Source organism: Primulina huaijiensis, chromosome 14 (assembly GCF_012295235.1).
Source record: "Primulina huaijiensis isolate GDHJ02 chromosome 14, ASM1229523v2, whole genome shotgun sequence".
Classification (NCBI taxonomy): Eukaryota; Viridiplantae; Streptophyta; class Magnoliopsida; order Lamiales; family Gesneriaceae; genus Primulina; species Primulina huaijiensis.
In genome coordinates this window covers 3191692-3215057 of record NC_133319.1, presented here as the reverse complement: position 1 = coordinate 3215057, position 23366 = coordinate 3191692, and the positions used below count along the sequence as shown (strand labels likewise).

At 36.0% G+C, this 23366-nt stretch overlaps 3 protein-coding genes and 1 pseudogene across 6 annotated transcripts; 2 read left to right on the top strand and 2 right to left on the bottom strand.

Moving 5' to 3' along the window:
* Nucleotides 1-447: 447 nt before the first annotated feature.
* LOC140957623 (small ribosomal subunit protein eS4x-like) lies at nucleotides 448-1920 on the bottom strand (annotated as a pseudogene).
* A 3123-nt stretch (nucleotides 1921-5043) lies between these two features.
* LOC140957673 (glucan endo-1,3-beta-glucosidase 9) lies at nucleotides 5044-7300 on the top strand. Its single transcript, XM_073415010.1, has 2 exons — nucleotides 5044-5512; nucleotides 5992-7300. The coding sequence occupies exons 1-2, from the start codon at nucleotides 5148-5150 to the stop codon at nucleotides 7106-7108; spliced, it is 1482 nt and encodes a 493-aa protein (XP_073271111.1). The 5' UTR covers nucleotides 5044-5147; the 3' UTR covers nucleotides 7109-7300.
* A 1274-nt stretch (nucleotides 7301-8574) lies between these two features.
* LOC140957674 (transcription initiation factor TFIID subunit 15b-like) lies at nucleotides 8575-14468 on the bottom strand. 4 transcript variants are annotated; one of them, XR_012171670.1, is made up of 8 exons: nucleotides 14077-14468; nucleotides 13838-13961; nucleotides 12617-13301; nucleotides 12136-12286; nucleotides 11975-12053; nucleotides 10577-10789; nucleotides 10411-10455; nucleotides 8575-8880 (listed from the first exon to the last, which is right to left on the bottom strand). XR_012171670.1 is itself a non-coding variant. In XM_073415012.1 (6 exons), the coding sequence occupies exons 1-6, from the start codon at nucleotides 14264-14266 to the stop codon at nucleotides 10681-10683; spliced, it is 1338 nt and encodes a 445-aa protein (XP_073271113.1). In that variant the 5' UTR covers nucleotides 14267-14468; the 3' UTR covers nucleotides 10156-10680. The 4 variants fall into 4 exon arrangements, 2 of the variants coding, with proteins under 2 accessions (XP_073271113.1, XP_073271114.1); XR_012171669.1 differs by lacking the exon at nucleotides 8575-8880 and having other exon boundaries at nucleotides 10156-10455; XM_073415012.1 differs by lacking the exon at nucleotides 8575-8880 and having other exon boundaries at nucleotides 10156-10789.
* Nucleotides 14469-20595: 6127 nt separating this feature from the next.
* On the top strand, nucleotides 20596-21501 carry LOC140957675 (LOB domain-containing protein 12-like). The gene is made up of 2 exons (XM_073415014.1): nucleotides 20596-20791; nucleotides 20997-21501. The coding sequence occupies exons 1-2, from the start codon at nucleotides 20627-20629 to the stop codon at nucleotides 21369-21371; spliced, it is 540 nt and encodes a 179-aa protein (XP_073271115.1). The 5' UTR covers nucleotides 20596-20626; the 3' UTR covers nucleotides 21372-21501.
* Nucleotides 21502-23366: the final 1865 nt, after the last annotated feature.

Genomic DNA, 23366 nt, shown 5'->3' with positions numbered 1-23366 from the left:
ATATCTATCCAAAAATTTTAAATTTATTAAAATATTTTTTAATTGTTCGGAAAATTTTTGAATTTTTAAATGATTAAAATAAGATTTTACACAGAGTTTTTAAATGATTAAAGTGAAGTTTTTTTGTGTAATAATGGTGAACCGTTCAATAACAAATACATTATTCCACCACAAGTCATGCTCTGCACACAAATTTATGATACCAAAAATTAATTTTTATGTTAAAACTAAGAAAATGTATTATTCCACAAGAAGTTATATTTTGTACACAAATTTATTATACAAATAATTAATTTATATGTTAAAACTTGACATAAGACCGTATCATACCAAATATCACTCATACAAACATAAAATACAACGTCTAAAGAGAAGATTTGATAGGCATCTGTACAATAATTAAAATCAAATTTGCAATAAGAATTGTGCTAAAATTACTTTAAAATGTAAATCATCCAACTAATATTATTTGAAACAAGTAAGCAAATATCAGATCCAATAAAACAAATGATCAGCATCCATAATAGATACAAACCCAAAACACGAACTGATACCGGCGATAATACCCCGCTGTCTCGAGGTAGTCTATTGCTCGAAAATGAAACAAGAGTAAAACTTGCCCAATCTACACCATTCCATGCTATGAAACATCAAGTAGTAGCAGCCGACTGGGCAGCAATCCTCTTTCGTGCCTCTTCAATGATGGATAACTTTATACCTTTCCCCTTGGGTAGAGATACCCATGGCTTCGTACCTTTACCGATTGTGTAAACATTTCCCAACCGAGTGGCGAACTTATGACCAAGCGCATCCTGAACGTGAATGGTCTCGAAGCTACCCTTGTGCTTTTCTCTGTTCCTGATCACTCCAACACACGCCCCTTGTTTCTTCCACCAGTCACCATCACAACATTCCCAACATCAAATTTGATAAAGTCGGTAATCTTGTTGCTGTCCAAATCCAATTTGATTGTGTCGTTGGCTTTAATGAGGGGATCAGGATATCGGATGGTTCTCCCATCATAGGTGTTGAGATATGGGATACCCTTCTTCCCAAATTGCACCGTGCGCACCTTGCAAAGTTTAAACTGCAAGAAGACATGTTCACAATGTGAAACCTTAAGAAATATCTCATAATAATATGATTCATGCAAGAAGCCAACACAGATCACTGAGATGAATAGTTACCTCTCTTGGACTATGCAGCTTCATGATGCGCAAACAAATGGTATTGTCTTATAAGAGCAATCAGAACATTTTGAAATTATGTTGCCCAAAAAATTTTCGACCAAAAATCAAAGCAAGAAAGAGTAGTGACTCTGCCCAAACACACACACACACACACACACATAGCACAATCAAGTGGTACTTCTTCATCTCTGATTGAATGGAGACGAAATCTTCCTTTGGTGTCGTAGAGCAGACGGAAGTACTCGTTTGTCTTAGGAATTGAGACAACATCTGTAATTAGTAGCAAATGCGAAGATTAAAATAACCACGACAATGAAATATCATTTCTAGCTAGAATGTTAAATTAAATAAAGTTAAATTGGAAGTCATATAGTGCGTGTACATACCCATGAAGCCAGATGGGTAAGTCTTATCAGTCCTAACCTTCCCATCAACCAAAACATGGCGTTGCATCAAAATAGAAATCACTTCACGATAAGTCAGAGCATACTTCAACCTGTTACGCACAATAAGCATCAAAGGCAAGCATTCCCTTGATTTGTGAGGGCCAGATGATGGCTTGGGTGCCTAACAGAGAATATGATAGGAGGTAAGTAAACCAGTAGACACATGATTAGCTCTACACAAGCCTATAGTGCTGCACTTACAAATGTTCCGCCAAGCTTGTCAAGCATCCAATGCTTGGGGGCATTGAGCCTCTTCAAATGTTTTTTCAATCCCCTGGCCTGCAATCACGATAAAATTCCAGATCTTAAATCAGTTGCTTTCACGCGAGAATTATTACAGAAATTCTGCCTCTTTCAGAATAAATCATATACGTGCAGATAACAGTAATTTTAATTGATCGAAAACAATAAAATGTGTATCCTTCTGCACATTCAGTCATTAAGCATCCAGAAAGCAACATGCCCAGGCAGCATCATATCAGTACAATAATCTTGATGAAAGAAAAATTTGTACATATTATCTTGGTATCACCATTAGGGGCAGGAAAGTCCGAGAATTGTGTACAGAAACACATCCCAGACGACAACTCCTCAAATTATATTTTTTCTTTCGGAGTCTAAAACCAATTAATGAGTTTTTTGGGATTGAAAACTTGTCAAAATATGTGCATTATTGAACTTAGAGCTATGATACATAGAGATTGAAACGTGTTCTCAGATATTGCATTGGAAACTATAATGTACATTTGACTTTATTTTTTGAAATAGATATGTGTCACGTAACTTAAAAATTTTGGTTTAGTGATATCATAATAACAGAGTATTATAGGTTTGCTTCTTGTTTTCGGAGAACGAAAACAATTTTAAACAAACTTTACCAAACATTGCCCAGTTTTCACATATTTCATTGATGTTCGAGATCAAAATACAGTAATATGAATTTTGCGTTGAAACTTAAGCAAGTGCAACTTATCCATCGAATCATAACCAATCTGAAAACAGCTTATACTTAACAAAAAATTAAAATACGCGACTTATGCAGTACTTCTCATGCCAAATGATTCTTTGTCCAAACTCAGCCATTTTTCCAACCAATTTTGAAACATTAATGAGGGGGAAGTAAACACAAAATGCGATACACATAACACATCTGGGCAGTTTATTAACAGAAGCTTCAAGTAAGTAGACACAACAGATCAATCAAATCATTTGCCGGCAATATCAATGCAATCCGTTTCTAGCTAGAATAAAATCAAGGAAAATGATGGTAAAATTCTAACAAGGAAGCGCAGAAGACGAGAAAAGTTGGAAGAGCAACAAACCATGTTATAAAGTACTCGAAAAGGACAGCAGCCTCCGATTACGGTGGTGCTGTATTCTCCGCCGTCTTGCTTCTGCAGTGAAAGTGCAGACTTGAGCGATAAAACCAAATGCTGACTTCAAACCCCCTATTACGTACAAATATGGGTTTATATAATTCACACTATGGGCCCAGTACACATGTGACAAATTGTCATATGGGCCCTTCAGATGGGGCCCAAATGTTGAATCCATTTGAATAATTACGTTTTCACATCAAACTCATTTTGGTCCCTTAACTGTTAATACATTATTAATTCAATAAATTGGGATTTTCCTATTGGTCCTGGTCATAAATGGCTAATTTATACAAATAAACTATATTATTACACGAAATGACGGTTCTGCCCTAAAGATAAAATAGTTGGAATCATAGTTTATTTATACCAAGTGTTTCATGGAACGCATATTAAATTTTTTGTTTGATAATTTCTGTCTGAAAAATATATATTATTTTATTATCATATAATACTTTAGATTAACTTTTTGATATATTAAAAATAAATTAAAAAAAATCGAAAAAATAAAAAAAAGTACAAAAATTACTAATAAACTCACAAAAAAAAGTTGGTGACAAATTTTTGAAAACCCAAACCATCATCAATCTTACACCTACTCAATTTAGCCCAGTTTTTCCGATCGAATGCGACCCCATCGTATCATATCATCAGTTATATTTTAGATATATTACAAAATATTGCATGAATATGCATAAATCTAGTTGTCATATATTACAAAATTCCATATCAGTTTTAAATATTTGTTGCACTCAATGTCATAAATTGAATAATAATCGTTGCTTTATACCCCTAGATCATCCCATTGCTCTCTTGAGCAACAAACCTTTGTTTTGCTCAAATTAATTTTTAATTAAATTATTATGGATTTGGCTCTTCAAAAATATGCCTTTTGTGGGTCAATTAGATGAATTTAAGAGCTGCATTCCTGATTTTTTTTATATATATATAATAATTGAGATATATAATTTCACTTTGTCTATACTCCCGCCTGCGACCTACCCATGCAGTCTTAGGAACAAGGAATCATTCAAGCATGTAGTTGAATTTTCTCCCATGATTAATTTGAAAGAGAGTTCACAGTTTTACGGATATTAGATTCTCATAATTCAAGACTTACTGTGTTAGGTACTCAAAACTCAAGAATAAAAGGTGTTGGAATTATATTGTTAGATGTTTCCTTTGCTAATTTGATGGAGCTTTGATGAGCATATATTCGTTAGATCTTTTTAGAATTCATACACGAAGATATTTGAAATTCAGAAGGACATTTCCACTAAATTTGTTTTCGATATGTCAAGCTTAAATTTTAGATGATGTCAAGCATCATGAATTTGGGATTTGATCATTACTCGAATCGTTATAGTTTTTGATAAATTTTAGATTCCAAGTTATACATTCAGATTATTTTTATTTTGGATTCCTTGTGTCTTGGTTTTGTGTTTTGTTGCAGAATTCAGAGCATGTTATATTTAGCTACACATCGGGCTTGGACTCAACTCATGTCATTTTTACTAGTGGGCACATGAGCTTGGCACTTTGTGACAACCATAGCCTCGTCCTACTCGATGACTTGAGAAATATAAGATACAAGACAAAGATCACAAACAGAAAGAATAAACTTTTAACTTTGAGGCAAACTCAGTAAGCCCAACTGCTTAGCAATTACATAAGCTCGGCCTTGCTTGGCACCTCAGTAAGCCCAACTCTGCTTGACAAATATATAAATCCGACCTCGCGCTCAACATTCAGTAAGTCCAAATTTGTTTGGCAAATATATAAGTCCGACCTCGCACTCGACATTCAGTGCTTGGCAAATATATAAGTTCGACCTCGCGCTTGACACTCAATAAGTCCAACTCTACTTGAAAAACATATAAACTCGACCGCGCTCGACAGCATTAATTTGATTTTTAATCTATTGTTCTTTATTTGAGCTCGGTTTTCAACAGCCTATTATCTATAGCTCTTTATTTGAGCTCTGTTCTCCGCAGAATCTTATCTATAGCTCTTCCACCATTGATCTCTTTCGTTTATTTGAACCAAAAAATTTATGTTCATACTTCCTGTCAAAAAATCAAACATGTAGTACGCACCTGACTATCATTCACAGCTGAACACAGTTTCACCCAGAAATGGCTACGGAAATCCCAAAATCCAGGCTCGTCTTTCCCGCGCTGGCTGTATTATTGGTTGCATCCTTTACCTACACTGTAAATGCACAAGGCATTGGCGTGAACTGGGGAAGGGCGGCTTCGCATCCTCTGCCGCCGCCGAAAGTGGTGGAGCTGCTGAAAGCAAACAGCATTGCAAAAGTTAAGCTGTTTGACGCAGACCCACTCGTTCTCGAGTCACTGTCCGGTTCCAATATTCATGTAACTGTCGGCATTCCCAATTCCATGCTTCGCAGCCTCAACTCTTCTTTGAAGGCTGCCGAGAGCTGGGTCCACGATAATCTCACCCGTTTCGTCTCTGATGGCGCTTCCAGGGTCCTTATTGAGTGAGTAATCCCCCTTTTAACTGTTTTTGTGCCTTTATTTATCATGCACTTGAGCGGGTTGAGCATGCGTTGTGTGATTTCTTGATTTTTTTTTTTTTTTGATTTCTTGATTTTTAGTTATCAATTATTTGTGTTTACGGAATGAAATCGGGGAAGAGAGGTCTGAAATAAACGATTTCAGACAAAACTAAGCAGTTTTTTATTATCGTAAAGCTATGTGGAAATAGGTTAATAAAGTTTTTTGTGATGGAAACTTATACCTGATAACGTGTTCATGATTTGAGCTACCACCATTGATCTCTGTGTCTGTATTGATCCTATGTAAACCATTCTGGGATTAATGGAATCCACTTTCGAACATTTATTTCATTCGTTTCCTTAATTCCATGCCTATCCTCTGATTTTGAAATGTCAAAAGCATCGCACGAATGTCTTTTGCTTCTATCTTGAATTTGCTCATGTCAGTTAACGTGTTCCAGTTACATTGCTGTTGGAGACGAGCCATTCCTTCAAAGTTACGGTGAGCAATTCTACCCATTTACAGTAGGAGCAGCTGCCAACATCCAAGCGTCTTTATATAAAGCTAACATAGGTGAAAAGGTTAAAGTTGTAGTTCCCTGTAGTTTTGATGCTTTCCGTTCAGAATCTGGCCTGCCATCAGATGGGCAATTCAGGCCTGATGTCAACAGAACCTTGACTGAACTTCTCGCGTTTCTGAGCAAAAACCGATCACCTTTCATGGTGACAATATCCCCTTTCCAGAGTTACCTCGAAAACAAGAATCTTTCTCTTGATTTTGCTCTTTTCAGAGACTCGGCAAGGTCGCGAAACGACACTCATAAGTCCTACAAAAACAGCTTCGACTTGAGCTACAATACCATCACTGTGGCTCTATCCAATGCTGGATTCCCTCGAGTAGGAATTATCGTTGGTCGAATTGGGTGGCCTACAGATGGTGCTGCAAATGCTACATCAGCTCTTGCCGAGGAATTCTTGAAAGGCCTAGTTGGCCACCTCCATAGCCGATCAACTAGTTCTCCAAACCCCCAACCTCTGCCTTCAGAAATATACATTTCAAGCCTTTTGGACGAAGATATGAGGAACACGGCCACTGGGAATTTCGAAAGACATTGGGGTGTGTTTACTTTCGATGGCCAAGCCAAGTATCAAGTTGATTTTAACCAGGGTTCAAGAAAACTGGTGAATGCTCAAGACGTTCAGTACCTGTCATCGAAATGGTGTGTGATAAATAACAACAAAGATTTATCAAATGCAAGTGCTGTAGCTTTAGAGGCATGTTCTGCTGCTGACTGCACTGAAATTTCATCGGGCGGCTCATGTTTCAACCTAAGTTGGCCTGGAAATATTTCATATGCATTCAACAGTTATTACCAGCAGCACGATCAAAACGAGCAGAGCTGTGACTTTTCAGGTCTGGGATTGATTACCACTGTTGATCCATCTGTTGATACTTGCAGGTTCTATGTTGGGATCAAGACTTCATTTTCAATCTCGATACACAAGTCTGCATTTTTCTGTTGGATGATATCGCCAGCGGTGACTATCTTGTGGTGTTTGCTGAGTAGAAGATGGTAGAAAACCTTCTCTACGAGACGGCAGCCAACAAATTATTTGATGTTTTTTCGCAATGTTAGGATCTTTTTTGTACGTTTAACTCTGCTTAAGTTTTGAATCAATAGCTGTTTATGACTTATCTTCTCCACCATCTCGACCTTTCCATTCTGACGGTTACTAACGTTGTGGTAAAATCATCTCGTTTCTGCATTAGTAACTTGTTCTTAATGCGTGAAGAAATTCGCAGTGGCATGTGAAAGCTCTGTCTGTTAACGGTAACCTGTTCAATCAAATACCAAGTTGATTTAATACTTCAAATTTGACTTTGGTATCTTTTTGACAAATAACAAACTTGAGCAGAGTTTGGAGGCGGAAAATATTGTTACAAACTCGGGAAATCTGAATTATTTCAATTCAACTAATTTAACTCGTCTCATGGATTCATATAATTTAATTCGAAATTAATGAATATTCTTTACCCATCCCAATTCCCAACGCTCGAAAAATAAATTCGTCTCACTCGATGTTGAAAAAGATGGATCCAATCGACTCCCCCACGCTCCCATTTAAATCCTTCGAAATGCGGCCTCCTCCTGAAAACCTCGTCAAAATTAATGTTGGCGCATCCATTAAAGATCACATGATGTTCTTCGGGTGGGGCTTGTGAGACGAGATAAGTATGAAATAGTTCTATTTGTCTTGGGGAACTTTTGCTCGAACAGTATACAGCAGAAACTCGTACAGTTCTGGAAAGGTTGTGAGATGGTCAATTGGTTGTCTAAGGATGGATTGTGGAGACCGATGCCCTTACCGTTGTGCAAACACTTCTTCACCAGCTCCTCGTGCTCCCGAGGCCTCTCTTCTGAATCAGATTGCAACGCTATGCCGTCTTCATCCAAAAAGTATGGCCCATTTCTCGCCATGATCAACAAACATAGTGGTGGCGGCCAATCGGTTGTCTATCTAGAGATGGATTGTGCAGACCGATGCCCTTATCGTAACGCAAACACTTTCTTACACCAGATCCTGAGGCCTCTCTTCTGAATCAGATTGCAACGCTGTGCCGTTTTCATCCAAAAAATATGGCCTATTTCTCGCCACGATCAACAAACATAGTGGCTCACACTATCTTTCAATATGTGCTTAGGCTCCCTCGTTAGTTATTCTCCTTTGTAAAAACCGATCAATCTTTTGTGGCGTAATTCAATTCTCTTTTTTTTTGAGTAAAAAAAATGGATCGAATCAGCTATTTGCCCGTCCCAAATTATAGCTGTAACACAGGAAAAAAAACCCTGAAAAATAACCGTATATTCTCCGAAGAAAGAGAAATACATGGAAACAATACGTAACATCTTTACAAGCCAAAAAATCGTGAAGATCCAGCGTTTACTTCTGTTTTCTGCTACAAATCCACAAGTTTGAAATATCAAATATTTACATTTCGTAAATTAATAATTCCTTCTTATAAAAGAATCCTTCATACAACAAACTAAATGCACTAGTGTTTAACTGACTAATAACCTAGACAAGCTTTATACGCTTATAGAATCTTTAATTAATTTGATTAATATTCAAATAAAAATATCAGTTTGAAATTATTTCATATTGAAATTTGATTTGATCATATCATAATCGTAAACATTAATGAATGAGTAATTAACTCTTATTATGCCTAGCAAAAGATGTTGACTACAACAGTCCGAGATTTTATAAATGCGTATTCGCGGATTTTGTCAAATCTTTTATCGTCTCGCATGCAAGTCCAGTAAGTTCCATGTTCCATTTAACAGGCCCTACAATATGTGTGTGTGAGTGATATAGCAATTTAGACTAGAAAATAATGGGGAAACAAAAACCAAACAAGAATTTCCACACGCAACTTGTGCATGTCATAGATTTGGAAACTTAATAAAAAATCAATACACAAAAATATGTCGTCCATATTTAAAGTAATGAACAAACACGAACTGATTCCTTCATTTCAGGCGTGGCCATTAAAAATATAACTGGAACTAATAATACAAAATAAGTCTCAGTTAAGGTGGCCATCACATAAATTGCTATAATTGTTGATCCGAACTAATCCCTCTTCAAGAAAATAAATATATAAAATAATATGAACTAATTCTTTTAGTTCAGATGACCATATCAACAAATTACCAGAATTAATAACTGATTATATCCCATAATCCTTCCATGGTAACAAGTCAATTACCAAATCCCCATTTCATTCTCTGCCTAAAAATTATATACACCAAAGCAACTAAAAGAAGGGGTAGAGAGCCGAAAACTATTTCTTAATCCACCAAATCCTTGCTCAATTCATGAGGAAACACAGAATGGTTCATGTTAATGTCCTTGATTAGTAAAATACGACCATCAAATTCTAAAACGCAACATGCTGCACGACATCAGGGCACACCAACATTGATCAACAAATATTTTCAAGTGCTTTTCAAAATGTAAATACGTATCATAAACAGGGGACACTCTAGGAAACCAGAGAAGATACAAGACATGGGATAATGCATTGGATTATAAAAGCATAATATAAGCATGTTCTGCAAATTGCACCCAATTATGATGGCTCTTGAAATATCCCACTTCAACCAGCAGGATGGGAAAAAACTATTTCTTAGGAAAAACACCATAACCTAAACCGATTGGCCAATCGGAAGAATATGGATTATAAGACTTGATTTTCATGCAAAATCGAAACATCCTTGACAGTGAAAATGGACGAAACACCAGGATGTATTGGAATTTGATGGGGCTTATGCTTTGATTTGTTTAGGTCCTAGACTCCAAGGGGGTATCAAGACAACCTCAATCACTTGAACAATGCAGAACAGCCATCTTGTTATTATAATTCTCTTGTATAGAAATTCTGTCTAGAATTTTATATCAAGCTGAAATATGAAAAAATCTAATCTGGAGTAGCACATTATGTTCAAGCAAGCCTATACAATCAGATGGAACTTCAACACAATGGGCGGCTCATTAGTATGATGCTCGCATGAGAAAGAGGTGGAAGCAGTAACAAAAATAGTTTATGGTTCACCAATGGATTATGAATAAGTAACCTGATTCATTCACATCCACATCATAAATATATGGAATCCACAAATCTCATATCCATGCCCACGACAAATAAGGTAGCTAACGATAATAGTTTCTCGCTCACTAGCAGATAAGAGTTTTATGAAATTCAAGTCATTTTAAATCTAGACATTAATGTTAGGAATCTGCAGTAGGTAAGAAGGGATCACAAAATGGACTGGTTGTAGAGAGATTGTGATTATGCGATTTAGAAAGCAACTCACCTGACAAGTTCAACCTACCATTCGCAGCACTTTGGAGAATATCCACTTCCCTCCATAAAAACATTAACACAGCTCCAATTAATCCCAGACCATACTGAAGAACTCCCCACTAGTCTTAAAATGGATGTAGAATGGAGAAAAAAAGGTATTGCTCAGGGTAATGAACAACCTACCTCTTAGTCTCCAGTCAGTGAACAAATCCACGCAAGGAAAAAAAATTAAAAACTCCTCCCACCACAAATATTAGTACATAAAGGCTGCCACAAAAGTTTAGTACGGACGCGAACGGTTTCCTCCATGGTAATTTCTATCAGGACCAGAACCACCATCTCTATAGTTGTCTCTACGTCCACCGCCATAGTTGCCTCTACCACTACCACTGTTAAAAAACGCAAGATAGCACATCAAACTCACACGGCAATGAAGATTTAATTACAAGCCAAATCCAAGAGCAGAAAGAAGAAAAATATATATCTCCATCTTAAATAAGAACTCATAGTATCATGATCATGTAGGCATCAAACAATGATTCAACGCAAATCACCATCACTTGCATGGAACTGGCATATCAAATTGCTGGACAAAAATAAAGCTCATGGTAAGTTCTCATGAACTGATAAAAGGTATTGTCTAAATAATAATTACTGAGTTAAGATCTGTGAAAGGACATCATCTAGAAGAACCAACCAAATCAAAGCCATGAGACAAATTGTGTTCCCAAAATTAGAGGTAGGAAGACCTATGTGAGTGCATGCTAAACGGTTAACTAGCATAAAACACAGAAGAAATGATTCATAAAAGAAGGAATTAAATTTAAAAGATAAAAAGTTCCAAATCCCAGTGAGTCAAAACTGCCCATTCCAATGTGACTAAATGGACCCCTCGTAACAAAAGTATTGGGTGTGGAAGACCAATCATACAAGTCTAGTCCTGGATCACCAATAAAATCACAACTAAATGCAAAAAATACTACCCCTTGTCATTTATATCCAAAGAAGGGAAGTGAGGCTCAATGAGAATGGGAACTGCAGTAACCTAGTCTTATTCTTGTCAGGACATCATTTCCGTCAAATCACCACAAGCACTCACTCAAAAATAGTAGTCAAAAGAGCTAGAAATAATCACTGTCCACTAGAAATGGAAAACTGGGACATTAAATTCTATATAAAATAGCACAGCAGATAAATGTGAACCCTTCATGTCCAATACAAACAGCCACAGTTCATATGCAACTGCACGCATAAATTATTTTATCATCACCAAATAGCGTGTAATACCAGTAACCCAAATTCACCTAGGCATTTATCAGTAACCTCCACACTTAATGATGCTGGCAAACAGGTAAATAATAAGTTGATACTGCTCTATAACAGTTGGTACATTAAAAACTGACCCTGTGTACTACTAATAAGTGCAATAAAATTGCCAGAAAAAAGTGATGATGTAACCATTATTGTTATGAATTAATTTTTAAATAATATTTCTAGCTTCTATAAATAAAATAATGATAATTCAAATTGATGCAGAGTAAAAAAAACCCATATTTGAAAAAATATTAACATACCCAGAACCATAAGTAGGAACCCTTGGAGTAGATTTTTCTGCCATCGAAACTTTAATTTTGTAACCTCTCATGTCATGCACTGTAAGGAAAAAAACACTGAAAATATAAAAAGAACAAAAGAAAGAATTTCACTCCAAAGAAAAACCAAGTTAAGATCATACTGTTGAAAAAACCACCAGCAGAATGTGCTGCACATGGATCTTCATAAGACAAAACAGCATCCCCTTTGTTGTTTCCTTGTTCATCGGTATATAATTTTATACTCCAGGGCCATTGGTCCTTGTAGCCTCGCTTTTGCTTAATTCTTGCAACCTATTGTCACAGAGAGACTCAAATTATTCAAGTAGCTTCATGACTGCCTTAATACATATTTCTTGTTGGCAAATTTAAACAAATGCAGAAATAATTACTAATAGCTCTTTCTATATAACCCAGGACAACTAGGATTAGCAAGTTTCGTAGTACTTTAACCAGGAAAAACAATCACACTCAAGTGCATCAAGAAAGGCTGAAGTGACTAATCATAGATGACGCAGGAATATAAATGCATACAGCCACATCACCTTCAAACTAATTGCACAACCTGTAACAAAAATTTGTAACTGTTTGCTTAATGGAAATAAGATAAAGAAATTTGTTTACTTGGCCAATACTTCCAAACAGTTCTCTAAGTTCTTCAGTAGTAACATCAGGGGGCAAATTTGATATATAAATTCTGGCATTATCACAGGAATCCCCACAATTTTCATCACATGGTTTGGCCTTCTCAGGAGCATCCACCACGGCCCCAGCATAACCTCCATCTTGGTTTCGATGACCCCCACCATATCCACCTGGCGGACCACTTCGTCCACCACCACGTTTATCACCAAATGAGTCACCACCATAACCAACAGAAGCACCGTATGATGGAGGATATGAACCAGGACCCCCAGAATAGCTAGCAGGGGGAGGAACAGCATCGGGAGCATAACTAGGGTTCCCACCATATGTATTTGGAGGTGGAGCATAACTTCCACCAGCGGTTCCATAAGATGGGGGAGGAGCAATAGCAGCACCCTGTCCGTATCCTCCATCATCCCTCCCTTGGTTACCACCATAAGATCCACCCCTACCACTTCCACCATCATAGTCATTACCACCTCGGCCATTGCCACCATCAAAACTGTTACCTCTCCCCCCTCTTCCACCTCGATTGTCCTCGTAACCCCCACCTCTAGAATAACCACCACCACTACCTCTACCCCCACGATCATCGCCACCAGTAGGAGAAGGTGTACCACATTTGTTGCATTCAGTTCTTCGGGCAAAGTTCAAATTTCCACAGCTGCATGCATAGATCCAGAATTAATTACAGTTAACAGATGAAAAAACTCGAACATCAAAATCTAGTTTTCAGCCTCTCAAAACATAATATCATGACCAGATATACTTTAACTACTGGTTAATCAAAGAATGACAAAGCATCCCTAAAATTCCAGTGTAGCTCTAAAACCTCGGTACCCCTATAGCATGATGTGTATGGTTGCTTCACATAAACCATGGCAATATAATGCAGATGGGAACTTGGAGCAGCTCGAAATCAAGCTCTACCTCCAGAAGCATGGGCGTGAATTTCCATATTTTTATCAACACACTATTCGGATGCAGGACACAGTCACTATTTCCTTATCGAACTAAATTTGTGCTACTTGACAGGATTGAACAATTCATAAAAAAAATTCAGAGCTAGCAAAAGAGATGCCAGGTTTTGCCCTTGTCCAATTCCCTTCATATCATCAACACTATATAGTTTACAAACGCGGAATAATAATGACGTCAATAAACTTGAAATCGAGTTAATCAACCAGCCAAATTTAACACCTTTGATTAGGGCATCGCCAATCACCTTCCCTGCCGCTTCCCCCACCACGGCCACCTCCTCTACCGCCGCCTCCACCTCCACCTCGGCCCCCCCGATCACCTTGATATCCCCCACCACCACCACCTAAAACCACAGAATCCGGTCACAGTTAAAAAAATTGAAGAGCATGAAAATATAATGCTTAAATTAAATATCCAAAAGCTATAAAATATTTGAGACTATCTACCCAGGCATATACCATTACCTCTATTACCGCTGTACCCGCCGCCGCCTCGTCCACCGCCTCTGTTACCGCCGTAGCCTCCACCTCCACTATTTCCTCCGTAACCACCATATCCCCCGCCTTCAGAGCCACCATAACCCCCATAACCTCCACCCAAAGCCGGTGCCGCAGATCCACCACCCTCCTGTCCATACATGTCAGACATCCTCTAATTCCTACTAAAGAAATGTAAATTCAGATTTCTTTTTTCGTAAATTGACAAAGTTGCAGAGTTCCTTAAGACGGGAAAAAGTGGGCGAGAGACTAGGGTTTCTCCCTTTAGCTCGATGGATGAGTTCTTATATGCTAGTTCGGGACTTTTGCTTTTAGATTCGATTCGATTGCCAGCTAACCAACCGTCTTGTGGAACCGATTTGCTCAACTCGGGTTGACGGACGACTCTGAAAACTAGGGCCAACTTTTTTTGGTTAATATAATATCAAAAAGAATATTCCTTATTCTATAATTTAAATATGAAATTATAACTTGTAAAACATGTTGGCAAAAACTTGTGTGAGACGGTCTCACGGGTCGTATTTGTGAGACGGATCTTTTATTTGGGTCATCAATGAAAAAGTACTACTTTTTATGCTAAGAGTATTACTTTTTATTGTGAATATGGATAGGATTGACACATCTCACAGATTAATATCCGTGAGACGGTCTCACATGAGACTCACTCAAACATGTTTTGTATTTTCTTGTTTATGTTTATTATATATAATATAATTATTTAATTAAAAATAATATTAATTTGTTGTTATTTATTATATAATTAAAAATAATATTAATTTGTTGTTATATATTCAATAAAAGGGAAATTGGACTTCACTCCCCAGCCGCCGTTTTTTTTTGTGTTCAGTCCCTGGGTACTTTTTTAGTACCACATTTCCACATGAAGTGTACCACATTTCCACATGAAGTGTACCACAATTTGTATGACATAGTACCACAATTTTGTGGGTAGGGAGTGAACCCAAATAAATGTTTTGATTGGGGATTTTTCACCAACTTCCCCTTAAATAAATATGTTGTCGAACTTGAATGAATAAAAATAAAATTAAAATAATATTTCACAATACAATTTGAACATAAGCATGCGCCAGAAATTTTCTCCCACAAATGATCAATCATTGCATTTCGAAATGTAATTTTGATCATCCGCATTTTTTTTACCAATATATTCTTGATATTGAGCGGTTTCTTTCTTCTCTATTTCTACGTCTGAAGTTGATATTTCTATTACATCTTCGATTAGTGCATCAAGATTTTGTCCATCCTCAACTATCATATCATGCATTATTATCCATATAGTCATTATATCATGCAAATCACTTCTGCTCCAAAAACGTGCTCGATTTTCCACAATTGCAAATGAACTTTGGAGAACTCCAAATGCACGTTTCACGTCTTATTTACATATTTCTTATTTTGTTGCAAAATATTTTTTCAGAGCAAATGAGTGTTGGATAGTTTGCACAAGAGTTGACCGGCCACTTGGGGTATATATTATAGATAAATCTTTTCCTTGAATGACATAATGCGTCGATGGAGCAATACCTCTAGTAAGGTCTGAGAAAACATGGGATGTCTGTAACATATTAATATTATTGTTAGATTTTGGTATACTGAAATAAGCATGTCATATCCAAATATCACAATGAGCTAAAACTTCAAGAATTACTGTTGGAGATCCACTGCGACCTTCATATTGTTATGCAAAGCTGTGGACAAATATTCCACCTCCAATGCATACTATCTAGACTACCTAACATTCTTGGGAAGCCACGTTGCTCACTAATATGAAGTAATCTAGCAATGTCATTCATAGTAGGCGATCTTACATATTGACCTTTGAATATCTCCATAATAGCTCGACAAAATCTCCACACACTAAATTGCAGTAGACTAACCAATTTTGATACTCATTAGTTGCATCTGTTGGTAACGCATAGGCTAGTAGTTGATGAAAAGGTTTTGTGCGGTAGTTCCTATCATGATAGATCGTTCTTCGACCAGGAATTGATTCTCCATGGATGATAATTGGCATTTTGGTGTTTTGCAATCTCAACTAGGATAAGATTGTTATTGTAAATTTGTTTAGCTATCAATTGCTCATTTCAGTCACAACAATATTTCATCTCTTAGCTCACCATTAGATGAGCTGAAAGAGATCATGGAAATGAAGAACAAGAAAATAGAAATTCATTTTTGTCGATACCGGACAAGAGTAGATAGCAAACAGATCTTGATGAATTTGATATTATAAGATATTTTCTTAACTATAAAAAAGACATGAAAAGAAAATATATCATAAATATAAAACTAGTTTATGGTTAAAAAAATAAATAAAAATAATAAGTTTTTATAAAATCAAAGTAAATTATATGCATGTCCTAATTTGATGGCAAACTTCTTTGTCTTGCACACAGCAGTCTAAATGAAATACAGAATATGTGTTATTCAGTTGATAGAACTTAATCCTCGAAGAACTGAATAACTTGAAAATTTTGTTTCACTGTTTAAAATTCACGATAATGGGTTTCTACGGTTTTGATGTTTATGATGATTCAGTCCAGACGAAGGCAGCAGAATATACCTAAAACAAAAAACTCATGTTGAGGAGAGCAGACAGCACCCTATAACCTAGTCTATTGGGACGCAATGCTCAGGAAGCTCAAGGTTTAAAAGTGGGATCAGACAACGTAATTTTAATAGATTGAAACAATTCCAGAGTCCATGCGACTTTGTTGAACGCGAGAAGTTCAAATTTCTTGGCATCTAGTTATCTTCATTGTACATGTGGTTGGGGTACATTTCAAGATATTTCCTGTAAGTATGGATAAAATTAACTGCTCGCATGAAGCAACTCGCCATCGATAACAAGGATTGCCCGTTTGATCAAGCGCCTGAGTGCCCGACTTACTGAACATAGATGAGAAAATGAGAGACTAAACAATATTGTCCATTAATTAGAGCGAGGGGAGATAATGTAGCTTTGTGGGATGACATTGAGACTGCGGATACCAAGAAAACAGGATGCGTGAAGACATCGAGCTATACACAATGGAATTGGCGCAAGCAAACCGACATAATGATATCAGAGATGATCACTAGCAGGAACACTACGAAATAATTGTTATGCAGTCAAAAATGTTACGTGGGTGAGAGCTATTTTTTGGACTTGTGGGACAAAATGCTACATTACTGAAGCCGTCTCTTGAACATGTAGGAGTAATCTCTAGACTCTCAGTGTGCAGGTGTAGGCCTTGACCCGGGCCATGATAGAAACGATAGATTTTGGTCGAATTTTTCCAAAATGTTAAAGTCGGAGTGAATTAATTCCAAGAGAAATATGGTACAGAGATCGATTTGGATTTGTTTAGTTTGGCTAACGAATTTAGGGTTTGCTTTTGATTTCAATCGACCAAACAAAACCTTCACACAACAAATAAAAATATAAAACCAAGTTTTATTTTTGTTTTTGTTTTTGTTTTTTTGAATTTGAGGTTACTGATTACATCTTTCTTACTCAATTACGAAAAATTGTCAACAAATCTCTCCCTTTCGATGGGCCCGCTGTCCCGGCCCATCCCTAAAGGATGGATCTTGATAAATTGACTATAATGACTCGGATGAAACCCGTAAATAAAATAATAGTAATTAATGACAAGTAATGTCAAAGATTGCTAAATTTGGCTAGTTTATATTACAGTGTTTCCTCTTATTTCAATATCATTACATCATGTGATTCATCATATTTTTATGGAACTTGACGTATATGATGATTAAATGACTAACATGCCCATGTCATAGGAGAATAATATCCAAATGTAACATAAAATAATACAAACATTTTAGAGTTGAAAAACATCCACATCCCAACACTCGAATCTTCCATGTCACCAAGCACATTTAATGTAGTGCATTGGGAGCTCTCACGTTTTCTTTTGTCTAAGACGGTGAAGATGTCTGTTTTTTTCCATTTTATATTCATAAAACCCAAAGTCGGACACGCACAAACTAAGTCTACAAACTTGAATTTGAACATTAATTGAACTAATGACGCGTTCGAGGTAATAATAATAATTAACTTCCAAATAATTCAACTATAGTTCCATTTTCCTCGGTTTAATTAATTGAACTGCCAATTGTGATTGGTTTAACTTAATTTAGATTTGTACAGCTGAAATTAATGCAGTCACTATGTGTGTTTGTTTAAAATGAAAATATCAGAAGCTCAAACAAAAAGGCAGTTAATTAAATATGTACCTACTATATATATAGTTTTCATATAATTCGCACCAACAGTACATACTTATATAAGCACCGATGATGTTGCACCCACTTATTTGACGTGCAATTTTTCTATGTTTCATCACATCCAATAAGTGAGTGTTATCTTATCATTGCCCAAATCAGTGTGCAACATATCAAAAGTATATAAATATATATATGTTCCGTAGATATTATAGACTTGGTAGGGAAGAGAGATGTTTTAATTTCTTTGGAATGGCATATTAGAAGCTCGAAATCATGTGATGGGCATTAAATGCGAGCTTCAGAGATTCCACAGCTTAGGGTTCTCCCACTGTTAATAAATTTTGGAGTATACAAAAGATGATAATTTTAATTAATTGATGCATAGTTAGCTACTAAAATAGGGACATAATATTTGTTATCAAACCCCGTCGTGGTCTATAAATATAGGTAAATATTTTTAGGATATTATTTATGCTGTATTTATAATAACTAGCAATAAAAAAAAATATTTTTTTTCCCTAAAAAATAATAATAAAAGGAACCCATTTTTGATAGGCAAGAATTTTAACATTGAATATAGAGTATATGTGTGTAAACAGAGCGGGAATATTTTTGTCTGATGCCCATGTGACGGAGAATATATAATTATATATTTTAGAAATAAGCACAATCTAATGCATGTGATCACTTGATTATAATTAATATGATGGTGAATTAATTATTTCTCATATTTTTTTGATTTGGTCTTTTAGATTTCAGTTTCATGTCGGACTTCGTAACTGTCTCATTCATTTATTGGTAAGAATTTTTTTTTTCGTGAAAAAGGGATATTATATAATTTAGGAATCAGTAGAAATAAAACAAATAATGGGAGAAAGCGAGCCACATCGCGCTTAATAGATTTGTCCAATTATCATATGATTTCTTAGATTGTGTTTGGACGGAAAGATTTAGATTTGTAAAAGATTTCATCGACGATATTCTTTGACGTGGTTTGCTTATCATTGTTAGTAGGGAGAGGAAAAATTGTGGCTATAGGAAGAATTTTGTGCCACAAGAGGCATTTACTTATTCATGTTTGAAGATCTAACTAGATCGATGTGATCAATAAGTCTTTAAATAAATAGAAAATATGGTTTAGGGAACTGTTACTGTTGATTTTATATTGTTAACGTGTGTTTGTGACTAATTGCGACTATTTATTATTAAATTTTTTTTTTTGAAATTTCACTTTGCATGTGAACGAATACTATTTAATCAAGAAAACCTAACCTAGTTTATTCTCATAAATCTACTGCTTCGCCACACTCGTTATATATATATATATATATATATACACACACACTCATTCAGTTATTTGTCCGAAAAAGAAAAGAATTGTAGACATATATGCACATTATATATAAATTGTAGGACCGAGCGTTTGCCGCTTTACCAAAAGCTATAGCTAGTGGTAATGGTGCAACTCAAATCTTTTAAACCGCACAGCAGCTCAAGCACCACGGTTCGATCGCTCTACCAAGCAGAGACAATTATTGCACTCAACAATCTCCCTCCCAATAATTGCACTATTTGCAATCAATGGGAATCGAACTCGTGACCTTGGCTCTGATACTAATTGTAGGACCGAGCGCTTGCCGCTTTACCAAAATCTATAGCTAGTGGTAATGGTGCAACTCAAATCTTTTAAACCGCACAGCAGCTCAAGCACCACGGTTCGATATCTCTACCAAGCATGAACAATTATTGCACCCAACATAAATTATAAATTAACTTTAAAATATTTTAAATCTTGACGATATTTCCAGAGAATTGCGTAAAAAAATACGTAATTATTTCAGAAAGAAACTAGCTATAGATTTTTTTGTTTTGTTTAAATTGAACATATATAATAATGATTCTAAAATTGAAATCTTTTACTAGTTACTTTCTTTGTCATATTTCCTTTTTAATATTAATAACTCGTATACGTGGGATTGGGAATTAAAAAATCTGTGCAACGTGGAAAACTAGAAAAAAATATAGAATGGGTAGCCCCGGCCAGTAATATCATTTACCGCGGCGGTGGTCAACTCTCCACACAAGAATATATACATACATATATATATATAATTATAAGTCTATATGTGATACGTAAGGCTTTAATCACCCTTGTTCTCAAAATTTTTCGTTCGTCCAGTCTACTTTTCCCCCCCTCTAATATCAGTGATATAATACATATCATATACATATATGAAACTTGTGTTTTAATTTTACGTGATTAATGAGATTTAAAATGGGAGGAGGACCCTGCGCTTCGTGTAAATTGTTGCGTCGCCGGTGCTCGAAGGACTGCATCTTTGCTCCTTACTTCCCTCCCGATGATCCTCACAAGTTTGCTATGGTTCACAAGGTCTTTGGTGCCAGCAATGTCAGCAAGATGTTGCATGTACGTGTTTCTTTCTTTTATTCTTTATTTAAATATATATAAGTTTTGTTTGCGAAATTTTGAAAATAATTGGTGGGATTATCTGTTGAATATTTCATCGGGAAAAAAAAGAGTTGAATCATACGATCAATAGATCTCTCATATCGTGTTTATTTTTTCTCAATATATATATATATATTTGCTTTGGATTTGGAAATTTTTGTAGGATGTTCCGGTTCACCAGCGAGCAGATGCAGTGAGCAGTTTAGTATACGAGGCGAATGCGAGGATAAGGGATCCGGTATACGGATGCGTGGGAGCCATATCATACTTGCAAAATGAAGTATCGAGGCTGCAGACGCAGTTAGCTGTGGCTGAAGCTGAGATTCTCATGTGCATTGATCAGATGCAACATCAAGTACAACCTGAGACAGCGCCGCAGCCGCAGTCGCCTCAATCAGATCATGACAAATCTCTTCTCTTAGCCTCTTCCCACGACGTTAGCCTTTGTGACTTTCAAAACTGCCATAGCTTTGCTGCAACTTCAGTTAGTTACCATGTCATGCAAGACCCCCTCAAGAGAGAGTCCGTTTGGTATTGATCGCGCCAAATTCGTCTATCTACGTGAATAAAACTGCAAATTTTGCTGTTAAAATGCACTTGGTCCCAAATATCCCCTTGGTAAAAAATACTCTAAATTAATATTCATGTCCTTCTATGATCTGTCTTTATATGCATTTCTTTAATGATTCATATATGAGAGAGAGATACTTGATGAGTGGATTTCAAACAGCTTCATTTTCGGAGAATCTGAAATCCACTGCATATATACGCAACTGTTCTAAAATAGAAAGGAAGGAATTTCAATTCCGCTGGGACTCAACATGTTCGTGACTAGATATTAATTAAATCAATCAAATACATAATGGATAGGGATTTGAAAAGTAATCTTGACAACACATGTTAGTTTTGTGGTCCACGTGGATCATTAGATATTTAATTAATATTTTTTTAATATGTAATTTATGGTTTAAATAAATAATTTTTATTTGATAAGTTTGGTCAATTGGAAAAGATGGTTTTTTCCGCCACCAACATGAGATGGTATAACGTGTAGTCATCCAAGAAATGTGATCAGAAATCGGCAGAGTTAAGATATGTAAATATATCCTAAATTCAAGACTCGAATACAAAATTTAAATACGGAGATAATACGCGGTCTCATAGCTTATATAACTCTATAAATAGAGCAACACTCTTATTCGAAAAAAAAAATTTTGACCTAAATTTCGAAAAGTGCTCTCCTAGTGCTGCTCAAATTTTCGAGAACTTTCTCCAAAGGGCTGTTGAGTTTTCAGAGCTTTTTGCAAGACGGAGTTTAGTTGAATTGCTGTCAGGATCTAAACACTATTTTCGAACCAAGCAATTATTTACTTGTGTTTTCTCTACCCAAGAATTAAGATAAGCGAGCTTGTTTTAAAATTATTATCTCGATTATTAGCCGATAGTTTTTGAAACTTTCGTTCAATCATGCTTCTTGTGTTATGATAGAAAAACTACTCTATGTTTTGAGCAATGTTAAGATTCAACTGGATATGAGTGAGAATCCAAAGTACAACAAGTTTATAACCTTTATCTGATGTGATTGTAACCACTGTTATGGTCTCGTCAAACTATAGAAAGTAGTTGAATTTCACTCCTTACTCTCTCGTTCCAGATAAGTCAGAAGAACAAATAGAGGAAGATGAACAATACCAATTTTGGAGCTGGTGATTGACGAATCAAGAAGTTTATTTAATTGTGTTTCTTTTTAAGCTTTATTTAATTCAAGTTGTGAGACGCTTCCACAAGATTATTTATGTTTCAGAAATTTTTACGTTGTACAGACAATGTCGATTATGATTTATAAATTGATTGGATAGACTTTGGTATACGTGGCTTGAGTTCTAAGATCCATGTCAAATTGTATGTATTTCGATTAATTTTCCTTATGATTTTTATATGATTACACGTTTAGCACTCTTTTATTTAATATTAGCATAAATAAATGGTCTACATACCTGATGAGGATATCGTCTAACGGATCCAAAGGCGGATAACAGATGAGCAAAACCAAATTCTGATTCGGCCTTATGAAGAGAAGGAAGTACAGGAAGCCACCAAATCCATGCGCCCAGACAAATCCCCTGGACCAGACGGTAAGGACTCGGGATTCTACCAGAAATTTTGGGATGTTACTGGCGGGAACTTCACAGAAGCATGCCTAGACGGTAAGGCCCATATTTCGCGCACCCAAACACATGCAATATTTGTTGAGGTCAAGCCTTATTTAAAGTACCGATAACCCATATAATCAACTTCAAGGTCTAAAATTTATAAAGAATCACAACTTATTTATTAAAAGGAAACAATGAGTAAATCTCTCAATCATATCAATGAGTAAATAAATCAGTCTTTCAAAGGACTAGCCAAAATATTTAAAAGAAAATATTCCACGAATCCTAAAAGAACTCAAATGAAAGAATTCAAGTCTCCAAACTCTACGGAACATCCTCTGTGTCATCACCATTCTCAATGATCTCTTCCATATATTCTA